Source organism: Marmota marmota, unplaced genomic scaffold (genome assembly GCF_001458135.2).
Source record: "Marmota marmota marmota unplaced genomic scaffold, marMar, whole genome shotgun sequence".
Taxonomy (NCBI): domain Eukaryota; kingdom Metazoa; phylum Chordata; class Mammalia; order Rodentia; family Sciuridae; genus Marmota; species Marmota marmota.
Genome location: NW_026000241.1, coordinates 9,828,343 through 9,854,556, shown reverse-complemented (window position 1 = coordinate 9,854,556; position 26,214 = coordinate 9,828,343). Strand labels below are relative to the sequence as shown.

Genomic DNA, 26,214 nt, shown 5'->3' with positions numbered 1-26,214 from the left:
AGTACTGAGGATGGAACCCAGGCCCTTGCTCATGCCAGGCAAGTACTTTACCACTGAACTATGTCCCCAGCCACTGATAACATACGTGCTGTCTGTTGAGTACCTGCTGCTTACTGCTGAGCTCATAGTTCTCTGTTCAGTCCCCTCACAAAAATGATCCAGCTCACTTCAAACACATACAGGGGAGCACAGGAGGCTTCCTGTAAGGAACAACAGCTTTGGAAACCTTTCAGTAGCAAATCCTGAGCTGAGTTTTTCCTCTTACTGCTTTCCCGAGAAAATAGCAATAGTTTTCAAATTCAGTCCAGCATGACTTTTGCTTAGACTTGCAGAACCTTCTCTTTTGGGTTCCCGTGCATTAGCCTGGGTCTGGCTCCCAGGTCAAGGGTCTTTGCTTCTCAACCAAGATGAAGGACGTGGTCTCCGAGCCCCTTGGCTGCTGTAGCATGGGCTGTCTTCTGCACACCTTCCCTTGTCCAACATTTAATTATGCAGATGATTCCATCTCCATTCTGGACCCACCTGAAAATGGGATGGGGACTTGCTGTCTCTAGAGAGGAAACATTCTCAGTCCTACAGGGCAGGCCATTGTGGCTGTGTTTCTGCCTCTGTAGGGACCCCCATTGGTCCTAGAGCCATATTTTGGACTATCTTTTAGTTCATCACTAATCCCTGTCAATGCATGAAGTACCACCTGTCCTATGTGTCCTCCATGGTCTGTACATAATGGACACTCAATTTGTGCCTAAAAATGCCACTTTGAAAGGCATTTTAACCAGCTAGGGATATTCAATTGTGTACACAGATCAGGCTTTTCTTTCTCTCTTCAAAACAGTAATAACCTCAGTTAAAACCTCAGTAATAACCTGTTTTTCTGGTTTGGAAAATAAAGATGCCTTTATTTATTTATTTATTTTTAATATCCCCTGAAGTCCCTAAGGAAAATAAAGCTCCATTCCCAGGACAGAAACAATATAACACTGACAGTGATGTTTTTTATTTGTTGCACAAAGAAGCCAAGAAAACTAGGAAAGTACCTTTCTGAGCATGCCCAGACCGCCTTCAATTTGGGATCCCCAACATGCCTGGTGCGGGGAATGGGGGTGGGAGCTCCGATAGAGGAGCTGCAGTTCTCCTCCCTCTCTTCTCAGCCCCTGCCAGGCACCATCTCATTCCCCCACGTGCCTGGCCCTGTGGTCAGAAGCTGTCACCACTGTTTACAAATGAGGGAAGGGCCAGGGGATGTGGCTGAGGAGCCACACAGCCCTGAGGAAGGGAGGAGAAATTAAGATCTATTTCATCTTCCAGGTTGATGGACAAGACACAGGAGAAAAGCTGACTGCGTACACGGCCACCCCTGAGGCCATTTATGGCACTTCCCACGTGGCCATCTCTCCTAGCCACAGACTCTTACATGGCCACAGCTCTTTGAAGGAAGCCCTTCAGAAGGCTCTCATCCCTGGAGAAGGTGAGTTGGTACCCCTAAGCAGAGGTGCTTGCTGCCTTCCAGCTGGACACCCCTTCACAGGTCAAGGTCTTCTCACATGTGGCGTCTCCTGCTCTTTGTTCTTCACCTTGGCCTTACTTCTTTTTTTTTTTTTTTTTTTTAATGTTCTATTAGTTGTTGATGAACCTTTATTTATTTATATGTGGTGCTGAGAATCAAACCCAGTGCCTCACACATGCTAGGCAAGTGCTCTACCACTGAGCCACAACCTCAGCCCCTTGGCCTTACTTCTTAATTTTTTATTTTAAAACAGGAGGACAAAGAACTCAGGAAACATTTGAGTCGTTTACCCCTGGTTTTGCTATGGGTTACTAGTTTGTCTGCGCCTGGAGCTTGTGACTGAAAGCTCAGCTCTTTCTCTTTCGGTATAATCTCTATTTAAACCTCTTTTCTAATTGGAGTAAAATCTTCTCCTTAATTTATAATTCCACCTTCAAATAAAACCATACCAAAAGGGACTAGAGGGAAGCCAGTGAGAGTGAGAGAGAACTTTTCCAACAGCTTAACTTTATTATTTTAAAGAATTCAAGTGGTCTTCTGCACAGATGAACAGTCCTGCTCAGGACAGGTGTCTAACAGATCTGCTTGTGAGTGGGTCAAGCTGACCTAGAGTTGGCGTGTCACCTTATTCATCAATGATGATTTCAGGAGTGTTTACACTTCAGTCAAGATTCTGTGGTTTCGAGCAACAGAATCCATCTGTGACTTGTCCATAGGAAAGAAGGGAAATAGTGGAAAGCTGTGGGAAGTTTTCTGGCTAGAGGAACAGCTAAAGAGCTAGTCTAAAAGACTTGGACCAGGCAGCCACTGCAGGGGACAGAGGATAGCAACAGGAGCTAATAGACTGTTCCTCAAGTGCTTCTGCCAGAGTCTCTTCTGATTCCACTGCCAGTGTTTGGAGCACTTGGTGCAAGATTTGTAATTTCAGGAGCCAGACAGGAGGCCATGCACCTGTAGGGTAGCTATTCAGGAGGCTGGAGCCCAGGAGCTTGAGACCAGCCTAGGCAACATAGAGGGAAAGGGAGGGGAGTGGAGGAGAGGAGAAGATTTTTATTAGAAGGAAAGGTGTCTAATTGGTGTAGTGGGCTGCCTGGCTTTTTCTTTGGCCAATGCAAGGGTGGGCTCTAAAGACGAAGTCAGGATGCTCTTCCCAGAGGAAGGAGACGTGAGGATATGGAGTGAAAGGAAGTCTTTTCTCAGTGAGAAGTAGGTCTCTGGAGTAATATAAATATTTCGGTATAATATAAATATACCGAAAGCTCATCCCTATTCTCTTTCATAGAATATAAACTTCAGCCCAGAGTATCCAATCTGAGTGACTGAAGGTTGAATAATAAGTATGATTTGACTAAGAATACTGTTTTGATAGAGATGTAAACTTGCCATTTTTGAAATAAACAGAAGGAAACGTTTCCTGGAATCAGATTGGAGAGACAGTGTCATCATAGATGACCTCTGCTTCAGACTTCTGATTGCTTACTAGGAACATTAAAGCCAGCATTCAAATCAGTGAGTGCTTCCTAAGAGTTTGCTGTGAGCCCACCCCTTAGGGATACATGGAGGAGCCCCTCTCAGTCCTAACTGAGAGTGTTTCTGCGGGACAGCAGAGAAGACAGCCGAATGGATGACACAGGTGGCTTGCTGCAGCTGGTCCCACCTCTTTTCCCCACTTCTATGTGGAAAGAGAGAAGACTTTTGAGTTAAAACTTCAGTATATGCTTATAAGCTCACTATAGCTTGCTCTCTCTCAGGTTTATTTTCTCTACTTACTGAAAAGAAAAATTGGATTCTTTTCAACTGTTTAGTTTAAATGGAAAACTCATAGATAGTTTCTACCCTCCTAAGCAATTCGAGCTTCCTTGAGGGCTATGATGGTTGAATAATATCCAGAATTGAAAAACAAAACTATAAATGTCTGGTCCTTACATTTTTTCTTATGGTTCATTTGGGGATGCAAATTAAAATGAGGTAATTTTAATAGGAGATTAATGGGCTAATAAATTATAGAAGATGGAGTTCCTGAGATGAAAGACATTATAAATTAAAAACATTTCCATATGTAAAAACATTGAGAAATCACTTTAATATATGCTCAGAACAGTGTTTTCATGACCACTTGGGCATTGGCACACCTGACTAGCCTGGCCGTTCCATTTTGGTAAATTTAGTGCCAAGTGTAGTGTCTCATTTGGCATGGCTCATAAGCTGATTTTTCCCTATTTTTAATTGTCTCTGAAATCATTCCAAATGGAACATTATACTTGGCACTAAATCTTTCCAGTTCTAATTTTCAGAGTGGAAATATTCTTTTTGTAGATGTCAATTTATTCAGAGTCTCTAGATTAATTTGCACAGCAAGACCCTGGATTTTGTCATGTGACTCTCTAGTCACCTAAAGCCAGTGTGGAGCATCTAATATAATGCAGTTTTCCCAAAAGGTAAATTAAATGACCCTAGGAATAAGGACTTAGCCTCCTCTGGCCTTTAGGATTACTTTTTAACCATGAATGTTGTATCACTGCAGTCACTTAGTATTACTGGTTGGCTTGTTTTTTTCCTTGAATGTCAGGTTTTAAGGGTGACTAGTGTTAAAGCAGTGACCACTGAGGGTCGTAGCAGCACACAGTTGTTTTGAACTTATCACCACAGGAGTTTAAATTCTCAAATATCAGTTCCTGCTGTTGTTGGATGGGTTTCTATATATTATCTCTTAGTTTGCAACAAGATGACCAAATATCGGTCCCAGATCAATCCTTATGACCTAAGGAGAGTCACATAACATAACGTGTGAGTTTAGCATTCTCACAGAGCAAGTGATGGGGCTGTCAGGCATGGTGGTCTTGGAGGGTCTTTGGGAAGAGAAGGAGCCCTGAGAGGCTGTGAGGAGGAGGGTGACACTCATGGACATGGTGATGCTAAAGTGGCAGGGTGGAAGCAGGCAGACCAGCTTATCCCATTAGTGATGGGAAGAGGTGGTGAAGACCACGGAGCCCCGAGAGTCAGAAGGGAGAGGAGGGACCAGCTCTGAGAAGTGTTTGGAAGGCAGCAAGGGTGGAGCATCCTGGGAAATTCCCTGATTGCTGGCCTGGATGATGGGTTGTCAAATGTTATTGACTAAATGTAGAGTTTTCTGCTTAGCAAATTTGGCACAGATTCCTTTAAGAGAGGAATTACATACCCTGTTTCCCTAGAGTTCTTAGAATTTAGTTTATTTCTACAATCACTGACATTGCCTCCTTCTTGGTGGACCACCTCTGACTTGAGTCTTAAGATGTCAACTCTGACTGTGTAGTCACCAGAAAAACATCAATAGGGAATTGTCATCAGAGCTCTAGAAGCTGTTCTATCTTCTCCAGTAATCATTTCTGTCCAGACCCTGGGGCTCTGGGAGTCACACATTTCAGCTCTGACTCACAGACTGTCTACATGGTGCTTTTTTGTTTTGTTTTGTTTTCCTCCAAAGGGTAAATGAGGTCTCCTTAAAGGGTAACTCAGAACCCTGCTGTTATCAACATATTGGAAAGCAAGAACCTCCCTAGGAAGCCCCTAAAACATTAAATAATTCATTGTTCACTATCATTTGCCCTGTCTCCATAATCTCAGCCTGGGGGGTGGCACAAAGGGGTGAGAAACAGATCCATATTCTCAGGGCAATAATTTTGTTTGGGTTTTTGTTGTTGTTGTTGTTGTTGTTGTTTTAGTTGTCAATGGACCTTTATTTCATTTATTGATATGTGGTGCTAAGGATCGAACCCAGTGCCTCTCACATGCTAGGCAAGCTTTCTACCACTGAGTCACAACTCCAGCCCCAGTGGTTTGGTTTTTATCCACTTTTTCTGGCATATTCTTTCAGCACATGTTAATAGATGTTCTATAGAGGGGAAAGCTTCTGTGCTCCAGAAATCTGGAATAAACCAAAATATTCAGGTCTCTTTGCTCCTGGCTTGAAACCTTTGCTGTGCTGTTATGCACTGTGAATGTCCAAGGGAGGAGGTCTTCTGTGACATTTGTCACCTTCCACTGAGCCACAGAGCCCCATTGCCACAGAGCATCCCTGAGAAGTGGTTGCATGAATGCTGCTCTGGTGAACACCAGATGAAAATCATGTGTCTGTTTTCTCCCAAGGGCAGGAGAGACCTGCCTTCTTCACAGAGGGCACCCTGAGAGCAGAGGACACCTTTGGGCCTGGAATGTTTCCTTTGTAATTACTAAAATATTCAACTGTTTTCTCACTGCTCTGTGAGATGGTTCTTTGGGTTTCTCCATGACTCTCTTAGATTCCTGCCTCATGATACCAGCACAAGATTTAGGAGAAATGTGGAGAACGCAAGACCTAGTCAGGAATTTCAGATTTTAGTTTCTTTTATAAGAAATAAATTTTGACCAGGTACAGAATGCAAGTTGATATTGTACATTCAGTGCAAACCTATTTAAATATTTAGGTTTAAAGACCAATTTTTCCCCTAATTGAAAAACTGGCATAACTAAACTTTAATATGGAATGGAAAATCCAACCCTTTAATGCAATTCTCTACGTTTTTTAGCATATTAAAAATTTCCGGGCTGGGGATGTGGGCTCAAGCAGTAGTGCGCTCGCCTGGCATGCGCAGGCGCTGGGTTCGATCCTTAGCACCACATAAAAATAAAATAAAGATGTTATGTCCACTAAAAACTAAAAAATTTAAAAAAAAATTTCCCTTATAACAAGCTTATTTAAATAAAATTAACAAACATACAAGTCATCCACTCGATATTCAGTGGATATAATTCAGTGGTTTTTAGAATAGGCACAGAGTTGTGCAACCATCACCACAATCAATTTTAGAACATTTTCATCATCCCCAGAAGAAATCCCATATCCTTTTAGCAGTCACACACCCTCATTCCTTCCTAATCCCAGCCCTAGGCTTTCTGTCTCCATTTATTTGCCTATTTGGGACATTTCATATAAGTGGAATCATATGACATTTCTCCTTTATGTCTGACTTCTTTTCATTTATCATAATGTTTTCAGGGTTCTTCCTTGTGTAGAATGTGCTTCATTCTTTCTTTCTTTCTTTCTTTATTGGTGGGCGGGTGTTCACTGGGGATTTTAACCCAGGGGGTGCTTTAGCACTGAGCCACATCCCCAGCCTTTTTTTTTTTTTTTTTTTTTTTTTTTTTTTGAGACAGGGTATCACTAAGTTGCTTAGGGCCTCGCTAAGTTACTGAGGTTGGTCTCAACTTTGCAATCCTTCTGCATCAGCCTCCCCAGTTGCTGGGATTATAGGCATGTGCCACCACACTAGGCTCATTGTTTTTCTTATTTCCAATATGGATACTCCAGCATATGGCTATTCCTCATTTTATTTAATCACCCATTAATTGATGGACATTTGGGTTATTTCCACTTTTTTACTATTATGAATAATACTGCTGTGAACAGTCATATAGATTTTTGTGTGGGCATGTATTTTTATTTCCTTGAGTATATACCTGGGAGTGGAATTGTGAGGTCATTTAGGAACTATTTGAGGAACTCCAAGACTGTTTCCAAAGCAGCTTCAAACACCAGCTGTGTGTGAGCATTCCAGTTCCCCCATACCCTTGCCAACATTTGCTGTCATCTGTGTTTTTGATTATGATCATCCTAGTAGGTGTCAAGTGCTGTCTCATTGTGGTTTGGGTTTGCATTTCCTTGATGGCTAGTATCATCAGGAATCTTTTCATTTATTAATTGGCCATTTATATGTCCTCTTTAAAGAAATGTCTTTTCAGATTTGACACCTTTCGATAATTCTTTACATATTCTAGACATAGTCCCTTATCAGATATGTAACTTTCAAAAATGTTCTCCAGTAATAGAGTTGTCATTTCATTTTCTTGATGGTGCCCTTGGAAGCATAAAAGTTTAATGAAATCCAATTTATATATTTTTTTCTCTTATTGATTTTTTTGCTTTGGATTTTAAAGCTAAAAAATAATTTTACATGTATGCTTTCTTTGAAGAATTGTAGTTTTACTTTCTTACTTTATTTGTTTGTTTGTTTGTTTGTTTGTTTATTTATTTATTTATTTTTGGTGGTGCTGGAGATTGAAGCCAGGCCTTGTTGTGCATGTGAGGCGAGCAGTCTACCAACCCCAGCTTGATGAATTGTAATTTTTGATCTTACATTAGGTCTTTAATCCCAGTGGCATGAGGTTGGGGTCCGGCTTAATGCTTTTGTGTATAGTCATCTTCCTTTTTATATTCCCACACATATCTTAGAAATCAGACTGCTTCCCCCTCTTTATTTTCTGGTCTTCACTTAGTATTCTATCAGAAACTGTTTCTTTGGTTTTATGTAGGCTTCACAATTATTTTTTAATCCATATATAATACCTGTTAATCCATGTAGCATAATATTCTAAATCTTCCCTACTAAACCTTTGACTTTTTTAATGTTTGAGACTATCATAAGATAGCTGGTGTGATCATTTGTGTCCTCATAGCTCTTTGCTTTTGTAGAATTTTCCTTAAGAATGGGATTTTTGTTATTATCCAAAGTTGTGAACATTTGTCTAGTTCTCTTCACATGCATGTATTGGTTTCTAAAAGGCTTTATCAGTTTGTAATGTTGAATCCAGAGAAATAGGAACTTCAACTTTACAAATGGGTGCTACCCTTTTAAAAGTTTTTGCTCATTTCTCAGATATAAAATGACAATATTTCAAAATTACTTTAATTTTCATCTCTTTTTTAGAAAAATAGTGTTTTTTAAAATCCAAGTGATATAAACTGAGCAAGCACAGTGGTGCATGCCTATAATTTCATTGACTCAGGAGACTAAGGCAGGAAAATGGCAAGTTTGAGACCAGCTTCAACAACTTAGGAAGACCCTGTCTTAAAAAGGGTTGGAAATATAACTCAGTGTAAAGCACCCCAGAGTTCAAACCCCAGAACCCCCCCCCCAAAATTCCAAGTAATATGTATATAAATTATAACCACAGCAATAATAGTCAACTCCTCATGAGTTGACTCCTCAGCCACTTCTAATGATTTTAGGTGTATGTTACTCAGGATGTAAGTTTAGTGACTATGACATAGTCCTAGAGAAACAGGAGTTTCTTTCTTGCTCACATGAAGCTGGAGTGAGTTTGACACGTCCACTGGGTGAGGTGATCAGCCCAGAGCTCTTTCTGTCATCTTCTTTGCCCTTCAAGGGTTTTCCAAGGTGCTCTACACTTCCTCGTTCCAGGAAGTAGGCAGGGACCTAACTTGATGAGAAGGACATGCCCCTTTCCTTTGACGGCATGACCCAGAAGTTACTTCTGCACATACCCAAATGGCCACAGCTCATTGCAAAAGAGGTGGGCCACTGCAGCCATTGCTGTGCAGCCTCAAGTCCAACTATATATTCTATTGCTGACCCAGAAGAGGAGGCAGATACAGGTAGACTGTGTCCCACACTCTTCCCTGCATCGGTCTCCATATCTGAATAACACACTTCTCCTGCTGTATATCTCTGCACCAATTCTAGGTGTTACTTAGGTACTTTTACTCTTACCCCCCAGCTTCCTAATAACATTTTATCATAATGGCACAAGTAGCCAATATACATCTCATCTTTGAGAAGGGATGACAGGTAATCAGAAATAGGAGTCTCCACTTTGAGAAATGAGTCAGTACTGACCAGCAGGTGCCTCACCCCCATCCCATCTTTACCATCACTGCTGGGACCTCCTCTTCGGAACCGGTTTAGGTCACATGTCACTATGTCTACTATACCCCATGCTTCCTGACATGCAAAGTGAAAGAATTAAAAGTGGTCTTGATGCCTACAGAATCTATCTTTACCTCTTTCAAATATAAATCCTTATTCCTGGACTGGTGGATTTTTTTTTTTTTGCGGGGGTGGGGTGGGGGGGTGGGATACTGGGGATTAAAGCCAGAAACTATCACTGAGCTACATCCCCAGTCCTTTTTACTTTTCATTTTGAGCATGGTCTGGGTAAAGTTGCCAAGGCTAGTCTCAATCTTGCAATCCTCCTGCCTCAGCCTCCCAACTCACTGGGATTGCACTTAGCTTTTGGCTTATTTTAGTTTGGAGGTTTATATCTTTGAACTACATGAAGTCTTAAAAGTGTAAGTGTCCGTATCCATCAATTATAACTGCTGCTAATTGATTATGTTGTTAAATAAATTCAGCTGAACCCATCCATTATTTGTTTAACATTTCTCATCCCTTCTTCCTTTGGGACTTTATTTAGGTCTTTATGCTGCTAAATCTACACATCGTCAGTAAAGACGTAAGCTTATATGGCTTGTCTCCCTGTTGTGGGAGTTGTAATAAGCTTCATTTAAAATGATACAAGGTTTGAATAAATCTAAATTAAGTGTTCTATTAGACCACATAAATCATTCACAACTGAGCCAACTATATTATGATTGCATTTTCCTTCTTTCTGTTTTTCCTGATATTCATAATGTCCCTTTTTTTTTCCCCCATTTGCTTTGTGGTTTTTGAATTTCTGGCTGAGTCTTCCTGACACCACTTGAACTCCTCTCAATACAGTTTTCTGTGAACAACCTTCCGTATAATTATTAATATATATTAATAATTATATATTATAATATATATTATGATTATAATATATATTATAATATATATTAATAATTATATATTATAATATATTATGATTATACTATATTATAATATATATTAATAATTATATATTATAATATATATTATGATTATAATATATATTATAATATATATTAATAATTATATATTATAATTCCATATAATAATTATTGATTTCCTTATCTTCCTGAAAATGTGTCCCAGGGCTCTGTCTCCTGCTTAGACCTAACCTGGTCCCTCTCCAGGCCACTACTGTACTTCTGTCCTTCTAAGCCCTTCCCTCTGTCTTCATGCTATGAACGTCTCTGTTTCTTGGGTCCTGTGTCTGCTCTTTTTCTTCATCCTCCGTATCTTCTAAGAAAAGAGTCCTGGCAAGGAGCTATTTTGCCTTAGCATTTCTGGAAGCCTCTCCCCCTTTCTTCTCAGTCATTCTCTCTACCTTATTCGTGACCATCTTCATGTGTTATCGTCTGGGGTTTCGGGTGTCTCCTGCTTTCATTAGAGATAGATTTTGTGTTTATTCTGTACGTTGGAGATAGTTTTCAGAGGGAAAAGACAGGAGTGAGAACATCTTTACTCCACCATCTGGAAACCAGATGCTGTCACTGCTTTCCTTAGGAGCAGGAGGAACATTTCTCATGAGCCTGTTTAATCTTTTGGTTTTCCACTCGTGTGAATTATCTATGAATACCCTTCAAAGGACACGTTCTTTAACAATTAGTACCAAGCACAGAAGAGCTCTTGCTTGCTTTTCTCACATGCCTCCTCTGAGATTCAGGTGGTTGGTGTCACAGTTGACTAGCGCACAGTGTTCTCATTTTCAGATTGCCTCACGACCGTCACAGCTGTCAACATGCTCACCCAGCAGGAGGTCCCTGTCGTGATTGCGGCCCGAGCTAACTTTGAAGGCTCTCTGGATTCAAAAATAGGTAAGCAGCTATTAAAATGTCATCATAATAATATATTTCACAGGTTTAAGATCAAGGTACTTGCCTATTGCTGTTACTTGAAAGAGCTGTCAAGTCCAAGACTCTTCATAAAATGAGTACTTTTTTTTTCCTGCTTTTTTTTGGCAGTGCTAGAACTGAAGCCAGGGCCTCCTGCATGCTAGGCATATACATGTATATGTGTGCTCTACCATGAGCTACATCCCCAGCCCCTTACTTTTTCATTTAATCATTCCTTATTTAAGAACTATATATTAAAAACATAAGTATATCACAACTGGCCAGTTGCTGTTGAGAATAATAAAAAAAATGTCTGGCCCATGGATCAAGAGTTAGTTGGTGAGACTTAGGCATATGATGCAAGGAACAATACAACTCAGATGGAAATCCAGTTCAAAACTGGTAGAATCGTCAGCAGGTGATGAGATGGGGGTTCCAAGCACACATGATCAACGTGGGCTGGGCTTTTGGTGAAGGCTTTGTGGAGGAGGTGAATTTGAGCTATTCAAGAAAGAATTGTGAAACAGCAGCAAAATTGGAGGCATATTTAGAACTGCAAATTGGATGTCCTTGGCAGCCTTACTCATTCGTGAGTGTTCTAAACTATCACCATGTAACAGGAAGTCTGGGAATGAGCAAAGGACAGGAATCTAAAGACAGCTCTGTCCAAAATCATCTTTCTTTAGGGCAGGCTGCGCATCTCTCTTCCACAGTAGATTCTAGCCGGTCTCCAAAATGCCAAAACCTTCAGAGACAATTATTTCCCTCTGTTTTCCTAGCAGAAGAAATAGTGTTTCTTATTAAAATCACATTTCCCCCCTATAATGCCCAGGTGGGTTTTTGATGAAGTGGTTTGAAGGGACATCAAAGCAGAAAAGCAATACTAAGCCATCTGGGTCATCCTCTTCTGACCACTTGAGCCTAGAAAGTGTGCGTTGGTCAAGGAAATACCTCCATTACCTGAAGCATTTTATAATCTAAAAATTCATAATATGACCAGCCAGGACAAATATTAAAGGAAGCTCTTGTGAATATGACTATTTGGCATTTTCTTGTTTGTTTGTTGGGTATTTTGAGTTAGATCACTTGATACAATGTGGGGAGCTCTAAAGAAAAAAAAATAGATTTTTTTTTTTTAGATGTGCATGGAAAATTGTTTTTCCTATTGTCCTGATTTCCCACAGTTACGTAATTATCATTTTCTAAATTATTGCTTCTTGCCCTCTAAGAAAGACAGAAGCAAAAATAAATAAGAGATAAGTGATATTTTTGCCATCTCACCTGCACTGTTGCAAGCAATTCACATTCTACTGAGTTTCATAGAACCAACACCAGGTCCCAGATCATTCTTTATATGGCCAAATAAGTTTTGTGGTCACAGTGTCTCCTTTCTTTTTTTTTATTATTAGTTGTTCAAAACATTACAAAGCTCTTGACATATCATATTTCATATATTTGATTCAAGTGGATTATGAACTCCCATTTTTACCCCGTATACAGATTGCAGAATCACATTGGTTACACATCCACGTTTTTACATTCTGTCATACTAGTGTCTGTTGTATTCTGCTCCCCTTCCTATCCCCCACAGTGTCTCCTTTCGAACATCAATCCTTCTAACTCCTACTCGTACACATTAGAATGTAGTAAATGACTTGTTTCCTTCCTTGACCATGAATACTTTAATTTATTTATACTGGGGGTTGAACCCAGGGGTTGTCTGCCAGTGAGCTACATCCCCAGCCCTTTTTTTGTTTTGAAACTGGATATTGCTAAGTTGCCAAGGCTGGTTTCAAATTTTTAATCCTCCTGCCTCAGCCTCCCAGGTAGCTGGAATGACAGAAATACACCACCACATCGGGCCCATGAACACTTTTTGATAATATTTATTGCTTACCATTTATTTTAGCCCTTCAGGTCACCCAACATTATTCACTTTCTTAGGTGCTTTCTGTCATAATCCCATCTGGAACAACACAGAATTTTCCATCCTATCACAGAGCCTTCTATGATTCCAAGGAGAATCATGAAAAAAATCATTCCTTCCAACTTGTCTCCCAATCATTAAATCACCCTTCTAGGACAATGTTCTGGAGAAGATGTTCCAAGATCTTACTCAGCCTTCTGCTCATTACCCTCACTTTTCAACATAAAATGTTGAATCCACAAATATGGCAGCAGTTTCAACAGATAGCTCTATAGCAGGGGTTCTCAACCAGGGGCTCTGCCATCAGGAGACCTTTGGTACTTTGGTAGACTGTCCCAACTACCAGTGCTACTAGTAAGAGCCAGGGATGCTGCTCACCATCCCAGAATGGACAGAACAGCCCCCACATCAGAGAGTCCATAATGCCAGCAGTCCAGAGGTTGAGCAAATCTATGCTTGCAGAATCAATAACTAGGAAAACCTGTTCAGCAAAGCAGCAGGCCTTGGCCCCTCTGCTGAGTGAATTCTTTATGCTCAACTTGTTTCCTCAAGGATGTATGTGAGTGAAAAAATGCATTCAGAATGTACTATTGGGCTGGGGATGTGGCTCAAGCGGTAGCGCGCTCGCCTGGCGTGCGTGCGGCCCGGGTTCGATCCTCTGCACCACATACAAAACAAAGATGTTGTGTCCGCCAATAACTAAAAAATAAATATTAAAAAAAAATTCTCTGTCTCTCTCTCTCCCTCTTTCACTCTCTCTTTAAAAAAAAAAAAAAAAAAAGAATGTACTATTGCCTTCAGGAACAAAACACAGCTTTCAGCTTCCTGAGTGGATTTTTGTGGGGTTCTAGGAAATGCTGAAGAAGTCATCTGTACTTACCAACAAAAAACTCAGTATCCTTTGTCACTGAGGGAATTTGAAGAAAAGGTTTCCCTAAATGCTCATGTCATGTTTCATTGACCAAAAAAAAAAATAATAATAATAATAATAATGTATATTTTAAGATGTACATTATTTTTTAAAAAGAAACTAAGCAAAGGAAAATAAAACCAACATGGTAAACTGATCATATTAGGGTATTAGAGTGTGTTCCATTCTCCCAGTGAATCTGATGCAATTTTACGACTTCTAAATTAAATGAGATCGTCTCCTTTAAGAAGCTAAATCCAGATGTTGAAACCATCAATTATTTTGTGATTTGGGTGCTTGCAAAAAAGGTGTTCTGTTTCTCCCCCTCTGAATAGGAATTCCCAGCACAAGCTTGGAGGACACCAGCTTAGCCCAAACCCTGGGCCTGGCCTACTCTGCAGTCATTGAAACTTTGCCAGATGGCACAGAGAGACTGAGCAACTCTGCTGAGGTTGGTGCCCCATGGCATGTACCTATGGACCTTCTTCTAAAATCCTGACCTTGACCTGACCTTGAGTTCTGTGAGACATTTTTCCTTCAGGTGCAAATTATAATCTGCCCTTTCAATTATCCTTGCACCTAACTGTCTTGCACCCTTGTTTCTCTATGAAAACAAAACACTTATTCTTCATCAAGATCTAGAAGTTTATAAGCTCTGAATCCATCCCAACCCTAGACTGCTGCTGCTGGTGGTGGTCCAGGGGACTATATTTTTAAAATTACCAGCTTGGAACTTTGTTACTCAAAGTCTGGTCCCTGGCCCAGTATCATTGGCATTACTTGTTAGAAATGTGGATACTGGGACCCCACGCTAGTCAAGTAAGATCTTTGTGTGATTTTTATGCACACTAAAGTTACAGAGTACTGGCTTAGAGCACTCTGCATTAAACTAGACTGCACACTAGAAACACCTGAAATACTTAGGTCTAAAATACTTAGGTCCCACCCCAGAGATTCTGATGTAATGACTATTGATGATGAGGGTGTGAATTGGACATCAAGAGTGTTCAGAGATCCCCAAGTGATTCTTCTGTGAGGCAGAATCTGGGAACTACTGGCCTAACATGGTGATTCCACATCTGGTCATGTCTCTGAATCACTGGGGAGGTGCTTACTGGCCCCACCCAGGGTGATCCTGATCCAATTAGACCTAAAGATTCAGCTTTTACAGGTTTGGGACCACTGTCTATCGGTTGTTTTATTTTTCTATAAATAAGAGAATTGTGACCAGGTTTTTCTTTTTCCTTTATAAGGAGTGACAGCATTTTCTGACCTCATATTTGTATTTTCACTTCATAAATTGCATCTCCAGACATGACTCACACTCTAAAATCGTGAACCTTTATTTAGACCTTATTGAGCGGGCCCCCTGGAGGTGGAACAGAGCCAGCTAAGGAGTTGTAAGGGACCTGGGCTAACGCTCTGCATTAGGGCACGAGAGAGGATATCCATGGCCAAAATGAGGCTTCACTGCCCAGAGAAATATCCACTCCTTAATAAAGACTCTGAGTGTTAGTTATACTCCTCGGCTTCTTTCACATAGCTTCAGATGGCCTGTTGAATCCTCTCCTGGCTCTAGGCTAAATAGCTGGGATAGAGGAATTTCTCCAATGAATAGAAAGAGAATGGATGGTCAAAAGCCATTTCCTCCACGAGCTTCTGGATCATAAAGATAGTGGTGCGTGGAGAGACAGACTTTTAAGAAAGCTTTTAAAAGTGCATCATAGCTATATGGTAACAGGAGGATGGAGCTTAGTTAGAGACTGTCCCCAGGCGCAGGTACTTTAGACAACACATCAAACTGCTAAAAAAAAGCACTGCTCTTGGTCAACATGGCTGTATTTTCTTACTCTTTGTGTCTCATGACTATGAGCTCCTTGAGAACATAGACAGACCGTATTTATCTTTGTGCCAAGGCCTAGCATAAGCCCAACACATAGTAGGTACACATTATGCCTTCACTGAACCAATTCCAGGGCAACAGTCTGGTTGTTCACAAATCCCACTGGCTCACTTTGTACAATTAATTTGGCTCTCTGAAAAGGATCAGTAAAAAGAGAATTTCTCTTTTGTACTATTCCTGTTCAGCCCTGCTCTCTGTGAAATGGGAGCATTTAAATATAAAAGGTGTGGTCTGTGTCTTTAAGCCATGGTACGGATTGTCTTTATAATATTGCCTTTATAATTCCTTCTCTGGATATCTTTTCCTCTAACAGGGGATGGGTCATTAAAAATACATATCATGCAATTCTTCACTGGCAGCAAAATGCTGATATTTGATTATCCCTATAGGTATCACAGGGTTCTAGAATAAGGAGAGCCACAGAACCAGGGCTAACTTACCAACCGGATATAGACAGTATACATAGTGCCCAGGCCCATAGTACTTTTAGAGGGTTTTTAAGTTCTTTTAAAATTTAAAGAGAAAAAAATGAACTTTTTAGTGTCAAAAATTATACTTGTCTTTATATCAAAGCAGTCATAAAATATAATTTTTGATATTATCTTAAGGAGGAAGGGACCCACAAGGCAAAAGCACTTGGAGCTCAAGAGAGTCCAAATGCGACCCTGCATAGAACCGATCCCTTGGGAGAGCCACACGTAAACACAACAGTATGGGGTGGAAGTGTGGGGGTGGTACCTTGTCTTACGCAGAGAAGATCAGCCATCTCTCCTTTGCCTCTCAGTTCACAGGTATGACCCGGCAGGATGCCTTCCTAGCCCTGACTCAGAAAGCCCGAGGGAAGAGAGTGGGTGGAGATGTGACAAGTGACAAACTGAAAGACTGGCTGATCTCACGGCAGCGGTACTGGGGCACGCCAATCCCCATTGTCCACTGTGCAGCCTGCGGCCCAGTGCCTGTACCCCTGGAGGACTTGCCCGTGACCTTGCCCAACATCACATCTTTCACCGGCAAAGGAGGCTCCCCACTAGCTGCAGCTTCGGAGTGGGTGAACTGCTCCTGCCCACGGTAAGGAGCCACTTCCTGCAGCGGTGACTGAGCCTGTGACCCCAGTACCCTGCAAAAGCCTCAGACCCCCTTCCTCTCTCCTGGTGCTAACTCAGCTCTCTTTTCCCATGACTTCCACTGCCTGGAAGGAATGCCACAGGTCTTTTGGGACCCTTGAGAGAAGGGTCTGGAATCTGGCTCAGTCACTGTGACGGGTGCCTTCCCCTCTCCTCTGAGTTTTTTTTTTTTTTTTTTTCTTTTAGGTACTGGGGACTGAACTCAGGGGCACTCGACCACTGAGCCACATCCCCAGTCCTATTTTGCATTTTATTTAGAGACAGGGTCTCACTGAGTTGCTTAGTGCCTCACTTTTGCTGGGGCTGGCTTAGAACTCGTGATCCTCCTGCCTCAGCCTCCTGAGCTGCTGGAATTACAGGTATGCACCACCACACCCGGCTCCTCTGAGCCTCTGGAAGTAGCCATGACATTTCAGATCTTTTCTAGAAACATCTGATGCAGGGAGTGGAAAAGCACAAGTTTTCATCATATTTGTAAAAAGGCCACTGTCTTCCATTTCATATTCCTGAGAGCTTGCTAGAGACGAGAGGATGTGTTCTCTCGTGTCTGTGGTTTCCTTTCAGTGCTGTGGCAGTGGAGATCTTATCAGCAGTGGCAGAGCAGGGGCGAAGCCACCAGTGTTCTCTAAGGCCCTGAAGCAGCTCTGATTTCCCCTCTCCCTTTCTGGAAGTGGATTGTTGTTCTGTCAGTTCACAGCGATGTCTCAAGTGTGATTTTGATGGTGCCGAATCAGCCGATTAAACAAATAAGTCACAGACATCAAGCTCCAGTGTTTTCCTCTTCCTTCTGTGGAGAAACCATTTTTCTTTGCTCCTGGATTATGATGGGGAGGTTTTAAAATAGTTTAGTCTTCTGCCAGAGGAGTGCTGAGTTCCTGGTGGCAATCAGGTGGCCACATGGAGCAGGTGAAAGGCTCAGGCTGAGGAATTAGTCAGTAATGGATTCAAGTCCTGGCTCTGTGTCTGAACTTGCTGTTTGGCCTCAGGAAAGTCACCTGACTTCCCACAGCTTCAGTTCCCTCCTCAGGAACTAGAGTAACCTCCTCCAAGGGCCATTCTGAGGACCAGAATGAACACAGGTGAGGCTACACAGAGGCACCTAGCGGGCGTTTTGTAGGTGAAGCCTGACAGTTGTCCTCTGGGGCCTCACCCAGGTGGTTCTGAAATTTGAAATGGAGCTTGTAGGGAGGAACATAAGAAGCCACAGGCCACCTTAGGGTAGAAATGTAGACTCCAAGCCAGGTGTGCGTCACATGTCTGTAATCCCAGCAGTTCAGGAGGCTGAGGAAGGAAGGTTGTGAGTTCAGAGCCAGCCTCAGAAAGTTAGTGAGGCCCTAAGCAACTTAGTGAGACCCTTTCTCAAAATATAAAAAGAGCTGGGGAGGACTGGAATTGTGGCTCAGTGGTAGAATGCTTGCCTGGAGTGTGTGAGGCCCTGGGTTCGATCCTCAGCACCACATATAAATAAATAAAAGATCCATTGACAACTAAAAAAAAAAAAAAAAGAAAAAGAAAAGGGCTGGGTTTTGGTTCAGTGGTTAAGCACCTCAGGGTTCAATCCGGGTACCAAAAACAAATGTGGACTCCAGAAGGAAAATAGCATACCCTCTTTGTTGATAAGCAGTGACCATGGGCTTCCCTGCCAGAGCCCTCAAGTCCCCTCTTGTGCTTGGCTTGACCAACGGCACCTCCTCTCAGTTTCCTAGAGGGAGTGGCTTCTGGAACCTGGCTCTCTTTTTAGTCCCACAGACTTGGAACCTTAAATTAAGTAGTGTAGCATATGGTCCTTGTAGGCCTTGGTGCTCCCCAGGCCCCTCCATTCCTAGAACAGGGGCTGCATTTTCTTTTCAACCCTTTACACTCCAAGCATCTCACTTCATTCTCTGTCTCCAACGCCAGGGATCTCTTCAGCTTGCAGTAAGGAGCCCACGGTAAGCAGTGGTATCCTTACAAATGTGTAGCAGCCAGCTCACTGCCAGGGGCTTCTGATTTAAGATGTTTGCCAATTTCTGTGGTATCATACTCCCACCAGAGCTAATTTCAAGTGACCAACTCAAAGTCACTTGTCATGGAGCTGAGAAGATATGCTGGTAATTGATTCCCACAAGCTGGTACCATTGGGCTCCAGCCAGCACTGCCCTTGGGCTTTCCAAGGTAATATATCTCCTCAGATTGTCCAGGTGGATTTCTGTATCTTTCACCCTGGAGCAGAAATAGAAAAAAAATCTCAAGTTCATTTTTCAGCACATCTCATTTCTTTTGGTTTTCAATTTCTCTTCGTGCATTGATTTGCTTCAGAACCATCATAAAGTAGGTGGTGGCTGAAGGCAGTCTTGACATGCCTGAAATAGAAGATAATGCACAAAAGAGACAATCCCATCTTGTCCTTTCAAATGATGAGATTTTGTACTGGGTTAAATTCAAGAGAAGTGAAGAATAAGGCTTTTAATTGTGGAAGATTGAAATTTTTATTCTATAAATTCCTTCAAAACATCATGTACTGTACAATCCAAAAAGAGAACCTTCTCTGAATTGTCTTTTTATGATGTGGCATTATTCTTATGACATTTTATATTCATACTCATTGTCATGACTTTCTCAAATGCTAGTAGAAGACTGCATTAAAATTTAAAGAGAAACCAACCGATGAACTTCATTTATTTCTTAGATGCCAGGGGACAGCCAAAAGAGAGACAGACACCATGGATACCTTTGTTGACTCTGCTTGGTACTACTTCCGATACACAGACCCTCAGAATGCTCACAGGTAATGCCCCTGCTCTGGTCAGCCTGGGTCCTCCAGCAAGAAATGGTCCTCCAAGATGAGGTTAGCTGCGCGAGAGGTTTGCTGGGGGAGACGCCTGTGCAGGCCAGAAGGGAGAGGAGCAGGGTAAGCAAGGAGAGCCCTTAGCTGCCATGCGGGTGACAGGTACCAAGGAGGAGCAGAAGGAGAGATAAGGGGAAGACCACAGTGCAGCCTTGAGAGCATCAAAGCTGCTGGGAAGTTCATCTCGGAGTCCCAGGCAGACAGAAGTGGTTTTGCCCTAGTGCCTTCCTCTTGCCCTTGGGAGCAGCTGGGAGAGCAAGGGCTGGCATGAACACCAGAGTGACTGAAGGTTCAGCAGCCGATGCTGTTGGATAGCTGTGCTCCTAAAAGCAGGCTCTCTAGGACTGGGAGATGCTGCTCAGCGGTTGAGCACTTGCTTGGCATGTATGAGGCCCTGGGTTCCATTGCTAGTATCAAAACTCAAACAATCTCTCTTAGAGTGTGTTGAACTATTAAATAAGATTTTACACAGCCAAGTAAATCCCAAATACAAGACAAATAAAAGTCCAAAAACGAAAGGTAGCGCTCTCATGATACTTGCCTTGCAGGACACTGCATTTCTATGATGGTAAGAGTGCTGTGCTATGTATTTAACTAGAAATAATGATGTGACTATATAGGGAGGGTGGGGTGAGGAGTGTGAAAGAGCTAGGCAGCATCTCCTGTTATCACATATAGTCACTAGATAATTCCCCAAGTTGGCAAATCAGTAAAAAGTATAAGCATGTTTTTTTTAAAAGTAACTGCCAGAAGAAACAGCTAAGAATTAAAAGCAGCTAAGGGACATACCTGGGTGGGGACATTGGGACTGGACACCATTGTTCTTCTTGATTAACCTTTCAATACTATATGATTCTTCAGTTGTATTTATGTTTCTTTGCCAAAAGAAAGGAAGGGAGGGAGGAAGGGAAGAAGGAAGGAAGAAAAGAAAAAAGCGAAAATAAAAAAAAAATATGAAGGGAAAGAGCATTTGGTAACTAGGCAAAAAAAAAAAAAAAGAATGGGAGCTGAACTATTCCAGAGCTCAGGAAAAAACGCAAATACTCTGCTTAAAAGGACCTTGCCAGATTGCTTTGGTCCATGGTAGAAATATTCTGGAACCCTAAACTTTACATAAAAAATGCCCCCTTATTGGTTGTAAAATACTATATTTCTGGAGAGATGGATGCTCCTGTCCTCCCCCACCATCATCCTGACCTGCAGAATTATGATTCTGTCATTTGAGTTCATTTCAGAAATGAGTAGGATCCAAAGTCAATAATGCCCTGCAAAGGTAGAAAGGTCACAGTGACTCCTGAGGCTGTGAGTCACCAGGGTGGCCCCATCTAACCCACAGAAGGGCTCCTCTCCTAGACCTTCCCCCTGGAAGGCATCTCATTTGGTAACATCTGGCTCAGAATGCAAGGAGGCAGGCTCTTCCCCTTCCCACCTTTACAGATGGCAGAGACTAAATTATAAGAGGGATCCTCGACTGGTACCTGGCCTTCATCCTGGGCCTCCAGAGCCCCTCTTTGGTGAAGAGCGCAATGCACTTCATTTCCCCCCCTGCTGTTGCTTTCTGCAGCCTCTGGCTTGAGCTCCCACTGGGATGGCTTCCTGGGTGGATCATAAATCCTCTCTACAGCTATTTTTATCATTTCACACCTTAATTCTTCCCAAACAAGTTTTTGAACTAAATACCATCCTTTGCTTTCCCGTCTTTCCCCTCACCTGAATCAGCAGTTGGATTTCTGTAGGGAATCATTTTTCACAAAGGAAAAAATTATGTATTATTTTTTTTTAATTTACCAAATGCTGGCACAGTAACAGGAGGTGAGAGACTAAGCTACACTAAGATGCAAACGTGCACTGGTTGGCCAGACTTCCACCTGCCTGAGCTGGAGCCGCCACCTCCCTGCAGAGAAAGTACCTAGAGATGAGGGGAGAGAATTCACAAATATCTGAAACCAAGGAGCACACATCTTCAAAAGGCAAAGGGCCACTTGATTGGCTGACCTCAAGAGAGGGGCCAGTGCCTCTCTTTCCCAAGGATCCCTGCAGAACAGAGGGAAATGGAGTTTCTCGTCTCCCCATGTCCACCAGGGCCAAGAGTCTGAGGAAGCCTGTCTTTCAGTGTCTGTGCTGTAATGGCACATGGTAGGTGAGAGTGTTATTGAGCTATTGACTACTTATCCTAAGTAGTCTTCATTGCATTCAGTAAGCCATGCACAGGCTCTTTCTGACTATTTTAAAGCTACTTTAAAAAATAAGGTTGAATTTTTGTTTTAAAATGAACATTTAGTAGCTGCATGTCAGTCTGCATCGTAAATGCCACATTGCCCTCTCTTGGTAAGAACTCAGAAATCTCCATTGTCTAATCATAATAAAAACTGAAATAAATCTAGATATTTAAACGTGCATTGTACTGAGATGCCTTTTTTTGTTGATATGTTTTTCTCTTATTCTCATTTTGTATGAAAATTGCATTTTTTAAAATATTTGTCACTAATGTCTTCCATAGCTGTTATTGTAAATTTTCTAAGTTAGCACTGATCTGATTTTTCCTCCCTTTATTACATAAGCTTTTCTCTTATTCTTAAAAGAAAATCTCTGTTTTTCCCTGCCCTGATTCATTTCAGGGCATATGCAAATTACGACGTTCTGTTTAATTTGTGCAGTGTGGTGAGCAGGTTTTTTAAATGCCCATTTCTCTTTCTTCCAGCCCTTTTAGCACAACACTAGCCGATTACTGGATGCCTGTGGATCTGTACATTGGAGGGAAGGAACATGCCGTCATGCACTTGTTCTACGCAAGATTCCTCAGTCATTTTTGTCATGATCAAAAAATGGTCAAACACAGGTGAGCATTTATACTCATTCTAAAAAGAATTCAGTTCACAAAGAGCAACTTGAAGCAGGTGTCTGAAGCAAGGTCAATGTATGTGGCAGAAAGATATTGTTTTTCAAGTGTACTCCAGAGGCCATTTAGCCTTAACAGTTTGAAGTGCAATTATACATATTGCTTAAGAGTACCGGTGTATGCACTGAGTGCTCACATGAATCTAGCCTTCAGTGCGTCTCTGCTTAAGTGAGTTAGGTAATTTGAGATTTTTACTTGTGAGGCAGAGAGAAGTGGGCCAGATGGTCCATGGCCTTTTCTAGCATCTCATATGAGGTCATGTTTATCATCTGAGGCCTCTGTACAAGCTCTGTTTCTAAGCTTGGCTGAATCCTGCCTTAATATTGCCACGCTGATAAGTGTATTATTGGAGTGGAAAATAGAGAATCACATTGTAAAGCACTGATAAATCCTTTCCCATTGGCCTATAAACTTCTTCATGTTCACAAGACATCACTGTGCACTTTTTCCCCCATGAAATACATCATATATGTATAGGATGTATTTAGTATATCATATAATTGAAAAAATTATATTGACATCCATGTCCCATGGCTAGGTGTAAGAAGTAGAATCTAACCCAGGCACCCCTCTCCAGTCCCATTAGCGTTCTTCCCACACCCACTGCTCTTCCTCCAGGTAACACCCTGCATTTTTTATTTATTTTCTTGATTTTTCTTTGTAAACTTATCCCTACTGTATATATAGTTAAACAAAAGATATTGTTTGGTTTTTCCACATTTGAACTGTGTAGGATCGTATTTCACACATTCTGTATTGCTTTCCTGGCCCAACATTTTTTGAGAGTCGGTGTTGTTCTTTTTGGTTTGGTTTGGTTTGGTTTTTTTCAGAGTACTGGGATTGAACCCGGGGCTTCATGCATGCTAGGTGAGCACTGAGCTATATCCCCAGCCTTTCTGATTTTGAGACAGATTTGCACTAAGTTGCCCAGGTGGGCCTTAAACTTGTGATCCTCCTGCCTTAGCCTTCCTAGTTGGTGATTTTCATCAGAACAATAATCAGACTCTCTCGTCTCCCTTGCTGCTAGTAGTAGAAATCCTGGAACATCTTTTAGCATATTTTTTACTTACAGAAAAGAAAGGTGGTGGAGGGGTGGTGTCCTAGTATCTCCCAATCTAGTTTACCCATGACGACAATTTTAAAAAATGATCCATGCCTAAGATGAAAAGTTTTGCCTGCATAGGAACTGAACTTGGTCAAGTCTCCTTCCCTGCAGGCCACCCTTTACCCCTTTCTTCAACTTTTAAATTTATTTGATTTTATGCAGAAAAATATTTTCCTTGTTTCCATCTGTATGCTTTCATTGATACACTCATTTTAAGTGTTACATGTCGCACATAGGTTTTTGCCTTTTGATTTAACAATATAGCTTGGTAGTCTTTCCAAATCAGCACATACGGATCTCCCATTCTTTTAAATTTATGCATAGTATGCCACAATTTATTTAGATAGTCCTCTACTTTTCTATTATTATTATCCAAAAAAAAAAAGTGACTTTTTTTTTTCTGTAGTACTGGGAATTGAACCCAGGGGTGCTATACCACTAAGCTACATCCACGACCCTTTTAATGCTTTATTTTATTTTAAGACAGGGTCTCACTAGGTTACCCAGGTTACCTTCAAACTTTTGATCCTCCTACCTCAACCTCCCAAACACTTGGGATTATAGACATGTACCACCATGCCCAGCCTGTGACTCTCTCTAGCTATATTCTTAGCAAGAATTGAGGAGCCTATCTCTAGGGTCAAATCCAAACACTGGGGTATCTTGGTTGAAAGCATACATGTTCTTTACTTTTTGTTGGATTAAAAAAAATATATTGCGGGCTGGGGATGTGGCTCAAGCGGTAGCACGCTTGCCTGGCATGCGTGCGGCCCGGGTTCGATCCTCTGCACCACATACAAGCAGATGTTGTGACCGCTGAAAACTAAAAAAATAAATATTAAAAATTCTCTCTCTCTATCTCTCTCAAAAAAAAATGTTTTAAAAAAATTATTGCTATTAAAACCTCTGAGCCAGGCACGGTGGCACACGTGTGCAACCCTGATGACCCTGGAGGCTGAGGAGGGAGAATCACAAGTTCAAGGCCAGCCTCATCAACTTAGATCCTCAGCAACTGAGCAAGACCCTATCTCAAAATAAAAAATAGAAGGTGCTAGATGTATAGCTCAGTGATAAAATGCCCCTGGGTTCAATCCCCAGTACTAAAAATAAATAAATAATTTTTTTAGAAAAAATAAAACCTCTGTAATACAGACAGAACTTCAAATTGATTATAGAAAAGTATATTGAAAGCTCCCTCACCACTCACTGACTCTGCACTGCACACATGGATTAAGAAAAGTCATCTGTTCAGAAAACTAATTTAGAATATAAATTAAATGCTTAAACTAATTTTCTTCTCATTAGTCCCAGAGACCTCCATGTATAAAAATAAACTGATTTGCATCAGAAGGACACTAAACACATTAACAGCCCTGATCCTCAGGTAAACAAATTAGTTAAAATGTTTGCATTTAGGTTATAGAACCTACCAGTTGTGCTTGGCATTTCTTACATATAAAGTGAATTTACCTAAGTAAACATTACCCTTGAAGATGGGAATGGTGTCCTGGTCCTGTCACAGTCTCATGGACATTATACATTCATAGGATATGTTTGTTTAGTTTAATGCCTTGATGTAAACAGTTAAAGTTAATGTTCTATAGAAATGGCCTCCACAAGATAACAAGAATTGGATAGAGGTTCAGTTTGTTTGATGTTTGTTTTAGTACTGAGGATTGAACCCAGGGGTGCTATACCACTGAGCTAAATCCCCAGCCCTTTTTATTTTTTATTTTGAAACAGAATCTTGCTAATTGCCAAGGCTAGCCTTGAACTCGAAATCCTCCTGCCTTGGCCTCCCAAATTGCTGGGATTACACGTGTGCCTGGCAATAGAGGTTCTGTTTAAAGATAAAATACAACACAAGAAATATTTCATTCTTGCATAGGTCTAGAAACAGAGACCATATGTAAGTGACTTCTGGCTCCTTAACAATAAGGCATATTTCTACCAGTTTCTGAATAATTATTTGTGGAAATAATCAATCAATCAATTATTTAGTGGTTAGCTATCCTAAGGTATAGCACACACAAGGTCTGAATTTCTTATGTATTTTTTTATATGTTAAAGAGCTTTTTATATTTTTACTAGTGGATTATACATAATAGTGGGGTTCATTGTGGATTCATACATGCACATAATTTGCTCCAATTCATTCCCCAGACTTCTCTTTTCCCTCCCTTCCTTCCTCACCTCTTCCCTTTCCTCTCCTTCTTTGGTCTTCCTTCTGTTTATTTGCATACTCTTTGTGTGTGTGTGTGTTTGGTTGGTACTGGGGATTGAACTGAGGCACACTCAACCACTGAGCCACATCCCCAGGAATTTTTTTGTATTTTATTTAGAGACAGGGTCTCACCGAGTTGCTTAGGGCCTAGCTAAAGTGGTGAGTCTGGCTTTGAACTTGAGATATTCCTGCCTCAGCCTCCTGAGCTGCTGGGATTACAGGCATGCACCACTGAGCC

The 26,214-nt window shown here is 41.4% G+C and overlaps 1 protein-coding gene across 4 annotated transcripts in view; it reads left to right on the top strand.

The window, feature by feature from the left end:
• Positions 1-26,214, top strand: part of Lars2 (leucyl-tRNA synthetase 2, mitochondrial) — a 139,063-nt gene that overhangs the window by 77,280 nt on the left and 35,569 nt on the right. For all 4 annotated transcript variants that reach the window (XM_015489384.2, XM_048795482.1, XM_048795483.1 and 1 more), the window contains exons 9-14: positions 1,309-1,468; positions 10,935-11,039; positions 14,230-14,345; positions 16,582-16,865; positions 19,590-19,688; positions 22,450-22,587. In XM_015489384.2, coding sequence (XP_015344870.1) covers positions 1,309-1,468; positions 10,935-11,039; positions 14,230-14,345; positions 16,582-16,865; positions 19,590-19,688; positions 22,450-22,587 — 902 coding nt within the window. The remainder of the gene's footprint in view (positions 1-1,308; positions 1,469-10,934; positions 11,040-14,229; positions 14,346-16,581; positions 16,866-19,589; positions 19,689-22,449; positions 22,588-26,214) is intronic.